Source organism: Stigmatopora argus, chromosome 2, assembly GCF_051989625.1.
Source record: "Stigmatopora argus isolate UIUO_Sarg chromosome 2, RoL_Sarg_1.0, whole genome shotgun sequence".
NCBI lineage: Eukaryota > Metazoa > Chordata > Actinopteri > Syngnathiformes > Syngnathidae > Stigmatopora > Stigmatopora argus.
Genome location: NC_135388.1, coordinates 17,360,068 through 17,373,194, shown reverse-complemented (window position 1 = coordinate 17,373,194; position 13,127 = coordinate 17,360,068). Strand labels below are relative to the sequence as shown.

At 38.1% G+C, this 13,127-nt stretch overlaps 2 protein-coding genes across 16 annotated transcripts in view; one reads left to right on the top strand and one right to left on the bottom strand.

The window, feature by feature from the left end:
- Nucleotides 1-13,127, bottom strand: part of rbpms2a (RNA binding protein, mRNA processing factor 2a) — a 168,958-nt gene that overhangs the window by 17,738 nt on the left and 138,093 nt on the right. The gene's annotated exons all lie outside the window — the stretch shown is intronic.
- The window catches only part of neo1a (neogenin 1a), a 188,710-nt gene that overhangs the window by 124,390 nt on the left and 51,193 nt on the right, over nt 1-13,127 (top strand). For all 13 annotated transcript variants that reach the window (XM_077591592.1, XM_077591602.1, XM_077591700.1 and 10 more), the window contains 2 exons: nt 1,184-1,334; nt 12,528-12,664. In XM_077591592.1, the coding sequence (XP_077447718.1) occupies nt 1,184-1,334; nt 12,528-12,664 (288 nt within the window). The remainder of the gene's footprint in view (nt 1-1,183; nt 1,335-12,527; nt 12,665-13,127) is intronic.

The following is a 13,127-nucleotide window of genomic DNA, read 5'->3' as shown; positions in this document are numbered from 1 at the left end:
TCTAGAATTCCCAAGCATTTCTACAAATGTGTATTTGTGAGCACGCCAGCTTTCATCATGAAAGAGCGTTTTTACTCTTTTTGTTTAGTTAAGAGGAGTTGAACAACATTAACAGTTACGAACAACGCATACTACCAGAACTAAAATGCTCCCCTAGTTTTCCGTTTTTTATTTCAGTTTTTATCAAATAGAAGTGGAACAAATCAGACTACAATTGTTTGCAATTCATGATAAATAAATCTTTAATGAAATGGATTTTTAATGTGCAATGTTCAAAAGATGTATCAACTTAGCATAACCAAATTGCGTCGGTTTATTTCATTCTTTACTGGGGGAAAATTGTCATAACTGCTGTTTCTAATTTCAGAGACAAATTGCATTCACTCTAAATTGCCTTAAGCAAAAACAATGCTTAGCTGGAGAGAGCCTTGAGTTACTTTCAGTGGTCTTATCAGAGAATGCCTTAGAAGTCAGGAATTTCTCTGTGGTACTGTCTCGTCTCATCTGCTACACATTTTGTTTACCAAGTTGTTGAGCACAGGGCTCCTGCTGGTAAAGAGAAGATATTAAAAGCCATAAATTAGTCTTGAATAAAGACCCCTGTCAGGGAATTCATCCCTTGTCTCCTCAAAGATGCAGTGTGTCAAAAACATGGCTCAAAACCGATACTGTAATCATAGAGTATGAATAAAAATGAAATGTTGGTTCACGAGATGTTTTCGTGACAGGTTACATTGATTCGGAATTCAACAAAAAGGGGAGTTTTGGGCACTTAAAGATGTCTGAAAAATAATTTTATTAAAACGACTCCAAATGCATGGTGACATCACAAATGGAAGCCAAACATGACTTTTAGATTAATTTGAAGTTGAATTCGATACATTAACTTTGTCATTGCTCTTTAGGAGATCTCGCTTCTTTATGCCGGTTTGTTGTTGTTGTTGTTGTTGTTGTTGTTTTTATGTACCATCTGCTTTCAAGTGACTGGTATGGACATTTTTCATCCGAGCATTCTTGGTTCTGGTGTGGCGAAAAACTATGTTTAGAATCTGAGTTCTTTTGAAGTTTCTTTTTTGTTGAGGTAGATTACCCTATTAATTTGAAAGATGCCGCTATGGCTCACTAACTCACTCTGAGATTACCCCCTGCCATAACCTACACTTGCCTTCTTGTCTCGTTTTAGAAACTGAAGATGAGAGAAATATGGAGTTCCTTTTGCAGCCTGCACCTGTGACCAAGGTTCTGGGCACCAGTGTCTTGCTGCCCTGTGTGGCCACAGGGTATCCAACACCGCACGTGCGATGGATGTTTAAAGATAAACTACTTGAGGAAAGGTATGTGTAATAAACTTGGCAAAGGAGTTATAGTATTCTTTTTCATTGCCAATATAATTTGAAATGGTAAAATACATAACATTTGGAATATAAGGGACTTCTTGATTTAAGACGCATATTTGAGTTTTTTTTTCTTGATGGCCAAGTTGACAAAAGTACAAAGATAAATAGAAAAATATCGGAAATTCACACATTTTTTGTATCCATGGTCGGCCTTCTAGAAAATTATAACTACCCACCAAATGGCAATAAGATGAGCTGAATCTTTCCATAGAAAAATGTGGGCTTGGAGAAGATGACTTTCTCCTGAATAGCAGTTATCGCACCTGAAACAGCACCAAAATATAACGTTTTTTTTCCCTTCCGCCCATGTTGCACTACTGTGAATTGAAATCCAAAGTTGTGAAAATGAGTTCTGAAAATGATCAGAATCTTGGAATGTAATTTAGTCACTCTATTATTCCAAAACAAACCAAGTCACCCGCATTGCAGTGTAGCACATTAATAGAATAGTAGCGTCCCAACTGACAAGTTGTTTGTTTAATGCCATGCCTTTGTAATTTCGTTCAAGTATCCATTTGCAAGTTACTGAACCCCAGCTTTCCAAGTACCTTAAGTCAGAAAACTATCAAGTTAAACCCCATTTACCTACTTTAACTGTGGGGAAATATATTTTTAGAACTACACAAGTGAAAATCATTTAACATCCTTTAAATAAGGGGAAGTATGCATTTATTACCTGTGTTAGAATAAACTGGTGTATTTCATATGGTTATTAGTTATCCGTAGCAAATACTGATGCACCTACTTTTTTGCTACTCTTCTCTTTCTAATGAAAGGAAACCCCATGGTTATCTAAAAAACAGATATGGTATGAAAATCGATCAGCTTTTGCAGTAATAGCAATGGTAGTGCTTGGTAGTGCTCGATCCTGTACTGTCCAGATGGATGAAAGGAGGGATGCATGCATGCTATTTACAGCAAAAGCTGTAATTTTGCTTCTACTTAGTACTTTGCCCTATGGTGTTAATGCTGTTCTACCAAAAATGACTCCAGGGGGGATGTGGATGTGGCATACAAGGCACCCCATGTGCAAGTTGAGGTTGCCAGCTTCCTGCAGAGAGGAGCTTCACAAATTAAGAAACTAGCACTTGTGCCCTTACTCCTCATTAACATGGCACTCATCTAAGGAAGTGTAGCTAAAATCCCAGGATTTTTTTAAGATATAAGAAGTTGGACTCTTTATCATCCAAGAAAGTCTGTTGCAGTATAACCCACTGATTTTAACTGCTAAATTTTAACTTAGACGAAAATAATGATCCATTATACAACAAGACTGGTCAACAATTTTGTTACTCATTTTTGGTTGATGAGGATTTTTTTTTTTTTATTACATATAGTTTTTGGCTGCTGATTTCAGAACTGTTTTTTCAGTGTGCTTTAGTGTTCATAAAATGTAAATTTTTCATACCGTATTAGTGGTATTTTATATGTTCACACTCAATACCAAATGAACCTTTCCATCTTTTGCACAGTTATATAATTTTTTTGAGATCGCGTTCACCATTACCTTGCCTTAAGTTGACTTATTTTGGATTGGATTAGATAACTTTATTCATCCCGTATTTGGGAAATTTCATTGTGACAGTAGCAAGAGGGTGAGAATGCAGATACAGGAAAGGCATATTTGTAAGTTACACAGTACAGTCGCAAAGGCCGCAGAACAACAAAGCAAAAGCACAAAGTGCAAAGCAAAGTAAATGGGATCATTAAGAATCACCAAATCAAATCATTAAGACAGAAAAGCAGCAAAAACACAAAACGAGCAAGAGTGGACGGAGCTACCGCCACCGGCTGCCACTTGAACGGCGCAATCTTGGTTGCGGTAGCAAAAACGGATACAGACTGGAACCACACACAGGAAGTCTTCCACAAGATGGGGACAGCTCTTCCATCTTATCCCATGATGGAATGGTTGGTCTGAAGCGTTGCTTCTTCTCCCGGCACTTTTGTCCAGCTCCGAATTTCCAGCGGCACTGAGGTGTTGCTCCTTTCACATATAGGAGTGTTTTATCACCAGTACACTATAGTACAGCGTGAGTTTTTTGCACAAAACACAGCGACTTTCAATGCATAATCTATGCAAATTTTAATACAATTTGAATTGGGCAATGCATATTTGTGTATGGCCATATTGCTCTGACCAACTTAGGTGGCCTTTTCTGTTGATCGACAACAAAATGGAATTCCTGCCTTGGTTTTAAAATTTGCATCTGCTGTGGGATTTCTATACATTTTATTTTCTGAGCTGCAATTTCATTAATTGCATCATATTTCTATCTAAAAATTTAAGACCTAGCATTCACCAGCTTTTAATTACCTAATTCCATTTGCAGTTAACAACTGCTCCCTCAGTTACCCAAACTGGTAATTAGCAAGTGCACTCTGACACAACAGGAAACAATATGTAGGTTATTAAAGTGAACTCCACCTTATCTGAAATAGATTGCAGGGTGAAAACATTACCACATTTGAATTTCTCAGTGACATTGATGAATGAAAGAATAAATGTGTTGTCCTTGAGTATCCTTTTGTGCAAAAGCTGAGGTTTAGGCACTGCTGTCAGTTCTTAATTAATGCACCCTTTGTGGGGGTGATGGAAAGGAAGCAGCAAAGAGCCTTAATTGGCCGTAGGAACACGGCACAAACAGGGCCTTGAAAGTGACAACATCAATGCTCAAGATACAATCTGTGATAGCAGCAATCTGGGTGAATCTGACAGCAAGGAATGCTGTTCGCTCCTCCCTCCCCCACTATCTCACTCCTAGAAAGCTAACAGATTTTTTTTTAGCACAAGTCCATATGTGATAGTTTTCGAAGATATTTAATCTCAGGCTTACTCCTGCCCCAATCTTTCGCTTTTTGGTCCCCTCACTTTTGTTGTCGTACTTGGCAACTTCTATAGTTTGATTTAATGCATGTGGGAATGCTGCTGGTTTAGAATTCTTAAAAAATGCAAGGGATAAGGAAAACACCTGAAATGGATATACAGGACAGATGGTTGTTTAATTCTTTGTGATTTTCATGCCCTTATTTGCACATTTCCTCCAAAGAGGAAAAAATAAGTAAACATTTTGACTTGTCATTTATAGAGACCTGTCGTGGTCTGATTGGCCTTTGTGATTTACCACAAAATTTAATTTTTCAATGTTACTGCAATGTACTTGGCAGAAATTGACCAACTATTTTTTTAAAATTTTTGTTAGCGCAGCATTTGTGTTTCAAGTTCTTAAATGTTTTGGTAAAGTATCAACATCCTTGGTTATTTTTGATAGTCTCCAAATTGACTATTGGAATTAGAACTAGGTTTTGCAATATCTGGTGACCATTGAAATCACTTTGCTATATCAACATAGTATCAGAGAAAACAATCAACATGAAGTACAAGCCAGTTGTTTACATTGAGGCTGATAGCTGCACACAGGCACTGAGTGCTACAAATAACTTTTTATATGGATAAGTGTCGACTTATGAAATGATATTGCTTTGGACACAATTAGAGATGAGTAGAGTATATTTGTAATTCATTGAGTCTGCTTTTATATTGGATTGGTAAATCCTAGAGTTGGCCAATGTAACAGTTTGGATTTCCACTCTGGAGTGTCATTTTGTCTGTATTTTCTTTTTTGAAAAGCATTTTTTTCCATTAAGTTGTACTGTGCCAAGGGAGCATTTGCTGATAGGTAGATTTTAGTTCTCTTATTTGATGTAGTTTGAGCACTTTCTTTTTGCTAGACTTGAACATGCAGAACTGATTTCATAACAAAACATTCATTTTCAAAACACTCATTATTTAAACATTGAATATTCACACAGGCCTTCAATAAAACCTTCGTTTTGAAATACAGATGGCTCATCATTCAACATCGAGCACAATTCAGTCATACCAAACTCAGGGTCCTGATACGGTTTAAATAATTTTGTGGTTCTCCAACATAGGTCTCTTACATCATTGTTGTTTGCTTATGGGGGCAGTAAACGACAGCTCCTGGGGTTTTTGTATACACAACTCGATATGACACACAAAAAAACACATTTTGTTCTTGGCGGTATTACTCTGTTGTTTAATAAAAAATCCTCCAGTAGTCAATGAAATAGACGGAATGACAAAGAGCATGACCAAATCCTGCCACTTCTATGCCTTCCCTTCTCCTCTTGAATTAATTTGAATGTGACACTGTCACTGTATAGTAGACAGGAGAGTGGCCCATGAAATTTGTTTAAAATGTTAGACTGCAGAATAAATCATTCATGCAAATAAATGCCTAGCACACAGAAACAATGAAATCTACTATACCGAAATACAGATGAAACACACACAAAAACAAATTAAAATACAGGCCTCCCACAACATGTTTCTCAAGTGCCAAGGGAAATAAACAATGGCTTTTACCTTGTTGTGCATGCCTTATTAGAGTTAAGTGTCTACATTTAATACTACACATAGGACTCAACAAATATTTATGTACAGTTAGTAGTAGCCTGTAAAACCCTTAACAATAGTCTATAAACCATATATTATTTGGATTTAAACTCAGCCTTGGAGATCAATAAAATTGAACCACGTTTGTTTAATACCATATTTTCACGACTATACGGCGCATCGTATTTTTAGCCGCAGTGTCAGTAACGAGTGCTATTTCTGTATTTTAAACACACAAAGGACACACCGTTTTTTTAGACGCAGCCAGGCATGGCAAAAATACACTAGCTTAAACATGCACGCTACACTCACGCGCTAAAAAAACGTTTTCAAAAAGGCAACGGAAGCAAAACTGAGTTCGGTTGTACTTTATTTAGCCATTTTACAATGTACTCACATCATCATCACCCACAAATCCAACAAAGTCCTCATTTTCTGTGTCCGAATTGAACAATTCTCCAAATGAGTCATCGAAAACGCTGAGTTTTATACGTTCGTCCAGGCGGCCACAATCCATTTACAAATAGTAGCTAGCGTAATTATTCCAAGGCTGTCTTCCATGCTTCGCAACTGTGTTGATGCCGATCGCCAGGCCACAATCCATTCGCAAATAGTAGCTAACTAGTAGCTAGCGTAACTATTCCAAGGCTGTCTTCCATGCTTCGCAACTGTGTTGATGCCGATCGCCAGGCCACAACCCATTGGGTGTATTGACAAAAAAACTCTATATCCCAGCAGTCACTGCGCAGTACTTTTTCTACGGGAAAATAGTAGAGTCTGGGGCTGCTTGCCGTAGTTGTCCTATCGACTGATTTATTTTATTTTATCGTGATAACAATTTTAGTATAGGTCCATATATAAAGCGCACTGGATTATAAGGCGCACTGTCTATTTTGGAGAAAATTTAAGACTTTTATGTGCGCCTTATAGTCGTGAAAATATGGTAATTCAATTTTCTGACCACACAGCTACTTCATCAAAGTCTCTTCTTTGCAAGGACAAAGATATGGTTTCTGAAGTAAAGTAAATTTCTCAACAGATGGATATGTCTTAAGAAGCCACAGGAAAAGTTATATACAAAATGTATCATTTTCTTTTTTTATTTGGTAATGTGTGCTCGGTATTCATTAAGGATGTACAGTGAGTTCCAGTAAACATACGAAATAACTCAAGCAGAATAAGCCATGCCTGTAGAGAGGCACGGGTGATTTGTAAGTGGGAACTCAGTGGGTGCCACTAGGTTTGTATGTCAAGCTAATCAGCCTCCTAGTGAACACACACAGCTTTGTGGCACATCTAACCCTCTGACCACTCCGGGGGTCATCAGGGCTGGTTACTCCCGGTACACCATCAACAGTTTTATTAATGAATGAAAAGCCAGCCTGTAGTGAGTTTCAGTGAAATGTTAGACCTGTGTATAGTCTCAAGCTCTTCCGACCATATTTTATCAAGTGTGCTTTTGTGATTATATACGACACAAATGGAGATAATGGTAAACTATGTGTTTGTTTGAACATTGGGGGACATAAAAAGATAAGACCACTCACTAAAAGGACTTTTTTCATGCAACAATGAAAGATTAAGATAACATTTTTCTTTAGCACCATGTTTGGTTTATAAAGCAGAGTAAAGTGACAACTGTACAAATCATTCTAATCTCTGCCCTTTGTGGTTGTCAAATGAAATCCCTCTTATTTTATAAGTCCCTGAAAATAAAAGCGATCCATGAATGACAATGCCTGGAAAACTATGTTAAATTTAATGCGCTCGCAGGCAGTGGGAGAGAGGTTTTTATTATTTATGTTGTTGACTACATATGTGACTACTTATTTATTTATCACTTATTTATTCTTTATTATTTATTATTATTATTATTTATTTTTAGACTTCAGGGTGAAGCTTTAAATCTCATTACACTTGAATAATGACAATAATAATAATAAGAAAAAATAATGTGCTGCGTTCGCACATTTTCACATTTTATTCTAAAACAAAGTACTACTTAGTCATTCATAAATGGTCCAAACCATGTTTATTTCATGCATTCTGTCTTTATTAACTCATCTACAGCAACTGTGTAATTATTGATAGCAAGTACTCTGATATTCATGTTTTCCCACTTATTCAACAGTTGGAGTTGGGATAATTGTATCTTCTATGTTGTAGCAAAAGAGCATTTAAAAAAAATCTACTTGTTATCACAGATGTTGAATACATTTGTTTTCAACTATTTTCAGAAAAAGGTTTAAGGTTACGCCTACATTGTTTCTCAAAGTGAAACTGATGGTCCTTTGTAGCACGCTGTGTATTTTGAGGGCCATTTGTTGTACGTCTGGACCTGAGTTTTAAAAATATGGTCATGGATAAGGCAAGCTATTGAAGCCCACCAACAGGGTTATGGACACAGTATGCAAATTCCTTGCTTAAGGCATTTTGGCTTTCCGTTTGCATAATTAAGTAGCAAAACGTGAACTTCATGAAAATGTGGCAATACAAAAATTCAAATTTTTACTAGGTTTAAGCCATACTTTCTCCATTGGATTTATCCTGCCCAGGGGTTCAGGATAATCTACCTTGAACTTTACTGATGCCTGAGCTGAGGCCGAATACCCCCTCAACTGGTTGTCAATTATTCACAGAGCGTTTTTAAATGAGGTTGTTCTTGCCCTTTTTTCCCCTTACTTTGTGACTAATTTCAAAATGTTATTTGTTTTGCTCCACATTTTTGCTGTTAAAATCAAACAGTGTGCGAAAAAGATATTTTTCCTAGTATTTTTCCTGTTGTTCAAAGATGCCCAATATCTCGATCACAAGTGGATGGGAGTTGTCAAAGATTGGGAACCTGTCAAGCTGTAGTGGAGGAACCAACATCAAAACCCCATTAGACATCACACCCTCCATGGCATGTCACGTTTTTATTGACATAGATAACAGCAAGTCTAATATCATTTTAAAAAGGGCTGACAACCCATGCAGAAAACCAGCCTTGTCTGGGTGACTTTTACTAAAATATTTGAAAACCTGTATTATACAGTCTTGGGACATACTATTTCGCATTTATTAAATTTAAAATAATTCATCCGTGCAAAATTAAGACGGCTGCCAAAAGAGGTGGTGGAAAAGTTGGCTCTTTAGCTGCATGCATCGCCAAACCTCAGCAAGGCGAAGCAACGTTGTTGTCGCGTTGGTTGATTGCTGTAGGAATTGTCTCAACTGTCTGCTTATTCTTGTCAAAGGAACTTGTTGCACATGTCAAATTGAAAATGAGAGGATATTTGCAAAAATAAATCCAATGATATGTATCAGTTTGAAAATGAAGGAAAGTGCTTTCTGTAGTATTTGATTAAGAATAGGATGGAAATTGTTTGAAAATCATTGGATTTAGTTTCCACAACGCCCCAATTTCATTGGAATTGGTGCTATTTATACATAGTGTAAGTGCAGAAAAATGTTTTCTTGAAAGATCGTTGCATTTTGTACAAACATACAAAAACCTTGACTGTAAATTTTATGACTAATATAATTTTAGGCAAAAACACCGAGATGGTGCTTGGCTTAAAAATTGGTACCGTTTTTTTTATTTGTGATTTTTTTCCCAGTGAACTGTTCACACCAACGTTGAGCAACATTGCTTCAGTGTGATATGCCAATTTATTTTCTATTCCGTGGATCAAGAGAGCATTGTCCAGTCTGAAGAGCTCTTACTCTGCTCTTAAATACTTCACTTAGTGTTTCTTCTAAACAGCTTGGTAAAGGTCCTGGTGGTTTTGAATGTTTTCATTTTTATTCAACAGGAAACCATAAATCCTGCAAAGAAAATAAAGCCTGAGTGTTTCAATAGTTGTCCTGGTGAGACAAAATGGAGACGGCTTTGTGCTGTGAGCCGTGCAACGGCTTGCAGAGAAAGAGTTCATTCATTGTGGATTGTACATTCAAAGCTTCCCAGCATGACTAGCTTTCTTTTCAACTGTTCAATTAATCAATACATGGAAGAGACTTCACTTGACATTTCAGTTCTATTTCATCCCTAAATAGCTGTCTGGTGTTCAGTTCACCTAATAATTTCACTTGGAAACATGCATTTATTGTGTGGTTTTCATTAATCTGGCAACAAAACCAAATATTTATTGAGAATTTATCCACAATGTCTAGGTCAATTTGCATTCTACTCCTTTCAAACCTTCAACGTGGTTGAAACAAAAACACAGTTTCGATTCTGGTTAGTTGTTTTGGTTATGAGATAAAGCGAGAAAAATAACATGCACAGGTGTCTGTTTGACCAATACAATTTTATCCTATGATAAATATTGACCAAAGTCATTAAAAATATTTATAATAATCATAACCACAAAAATCTTACTGAACAGAGGAGTCCTAATAATGAGCCGTCTTAGTATGTGATAGATGCTTTAGAAATACAATGTTTACCTAACCTGCTTAAATTAAAATGTCACTTGTTGCACTTTGACATCATTGTGGCTAGTTCTGACATGAACAGTGTGTTATCTGTCAGGAAAGCAGGCAAGCAGTGATGGTCACAGCATGCCGAGTGCCATTCCTGACTGTTGTCCACTCAGGGAGAAAAAATAGACTGCAGCGGAAGCCTTCCTTAAAGCTGCACTGCACACCTTACCTCTGCATGTAGCTCTCATTTCAGCACCTGCAGCTCGCTGTAACCATATTAGGATAGTACCCCTCTTCTCCCACTATTTCTGTTGTTGTGATTCTCCCTGCCTGGAATGTAAATGTACTGTTCTGGATGCAAGCTATTGATTTGTAGTTTCCCCCACTCACCATCTCCTCCTTCTCCTTATTGCCCGTGCTCTAGTGGTTGTTGAATCAAGCCTGAACTAAGCCACAGACCGCTTCCCTTTAGTCTAATTAGAGAAATCAAATCAAAGGGTGAAGTTTAATATGGAGGGTCAATAGTTCTCTGGAAAGCCGTGTAGTTGTTATATCTACATATCGTGTAAATATTTTAGGATAATGATTTAGACTGCTGAGGAAAAACATTCCTTGTCAAACAATTTTTTGTGAGCCTTTACACCAGTAAGCTTTGGTGTTGATGTGCACAAAATCACTAACATAAAGCCAAATAATGATGGAGTGCTAAGCATCCTAAAATAAGTGCTTTATTTTGGTAGCACACCTATCAATACTACATAAAAAAAGATTTGTTCATGGCATTAAACTGTTGTGATATTCAGTTGTGTGTCCTTCTGAATTATTGAAAGCTCACTAAAAGAAATAGTTTCTTGAGATAATCTAAAAATAGCGCAATACAGTGGTACCTCGACATACGATCTTAATCCGTTCCGGGACTGAGCTCGTATGACAAGTTTCTCGTAACTCGAGGTAAAGTTTCCCATTGAAATGAATGGGAAACAAATTAATTCGTTCCAACTCTCTGAAAAAAACACCAAAAACAGGATATTGGATTGAAAAAAATGTTTTATTTCTTATAATTCGCCATATATTGACAAAGTAATAAATAACGAGTGGTTTAATAGAAATAAAGTGTTTAATCTAACTAAAATTGGGCGGATTTCGCCGAGGGGAGAGAGAGACGCACAAAAGGGGCGGGGGGCTTCGGTTTGTTTTCAACATGACGCACTCGTAAACAGAACAAACACTCCACCCTCACGTTCGCTATCCATGGGCTGTTTGCTGTCGTACTATTCCCTTCAAAATATTCCGAAAATGATGCACACAAATGTCCTCACAATCGGAGAACGCACGACCACTTGCCAACGAGCAGCAAGCAGTCTTATCAGCGATCGCCCCGCTGCTCATGCGAGCTACAGGGGCGCTGGCTAGCGGCTCCTTTTAGCTTGTAGCATCTGTGTTTGCATCCCCTCGAACGGCGACTATGATAGAGTTTCTACCGGGGATGCTGTTGCGAGCCAGTGCCCCCGATGTTCTTATGAGCAGCCAACGAGCAGAGTCTTTTATCAGCGATCGCCCCGCTGCTCATGGTAGCTTCGGGGGCGCTGGCTAGCGGCTCCTTTTAGCTTGTAGCATCTGTGTTCGCATCCCCGGGGATGCTGTTGCGAGCACGAGTATACTTCATTACCCAGAAAGCCCTCTTTTCCCCGCGCATGGGCGTTGTGCGTTTCCTGGTCTGAATAGCTCATCCGGTGCTCGTAAATATTGTTATACGTACACGAAAGATATGCAAAAAAAAATGCCATGGCCACCTGGCTTGGTCGCATAACGAAATTTTGACCGCATCACGGGCGAATTATTCGATCGAAATTTCCCCCGTAAGACGAGCATTCCGTATGACGAACGGTCGTATGACGAGGTACCACTGTAGTTAATTGTACCTATTAATTTTAAAATGCGAGCTTTCAATCATCTGTCTACTTTCAATAGCCAAAAATTTCATAGCTGTTTGCTGTTTTAAAAAGGTGTTTCAAATGTCATTTAGTGAGTACAATTTATTCCTAACAGTACATTTGTTCAGACAGACGGTTGAAAGATAAAACCATAGCCCAGCGGGAATCACGAGCAAACTGAAACCTTCACTTAGAATATGCTTTAGAGAATAAAGGCAGTAGAATCGGTACATCAGTAGATGTAGAAATAATATATATGATTGTACCCTAGGCAACTGGTGAGACCTTTAGTCACCAATACTGTGAGAAAAGAAACTTGGGGCAAGGTCCTTATTTTGTTTTATTCCTCAATCCTCTTTTTCGTGTCTCCAGTGAGGGCCGCAGAGAATTGCTTGGAGGTGGCAGTCTTCAGATATTCAATCTCAAACAGGATGACGCTGGCATCTACACCTGTGTTGCTGACAACGCCAATGCAACAATCGAAGCCCAGGCTCAACTCACTGTGCAAGGTACCCTCAACAGGCTAAATGTCACAGGACCTACTAAATGCCAGATATTTGAAGGCTCCAGAGCATTTTGATGTAGTGGAAAACTATTCAGGTGATGATGCACTGTGTTGGAGTTAAGTGCTCAAAAAATTAAAACATCTTACACACACTATATCACTTTCAGAAATCACAGTGCTTTACATTAATCCAGTGGGTCTTAACCTTGTTGGAGCTGCCGAACCCCACCAGTTTCATATGCGCATTCACCGAACGCTACTTTAGTGTAAAATAAAATATATGTATATTTTTTTAATTTCAAGCTATAGAAGTTCCTCGCAGCACTGATTGGGTAAGCAATGTCACGTGATCATCTGAAGCCATTGATGGTCAAGCGGGGCATGTTATCGTGATTAGACATGATGAGTCGCAATGTGTGTTGACCTCCGCGGCAGAGGCTCCACCGAACCCCTGAAACCAACTCACC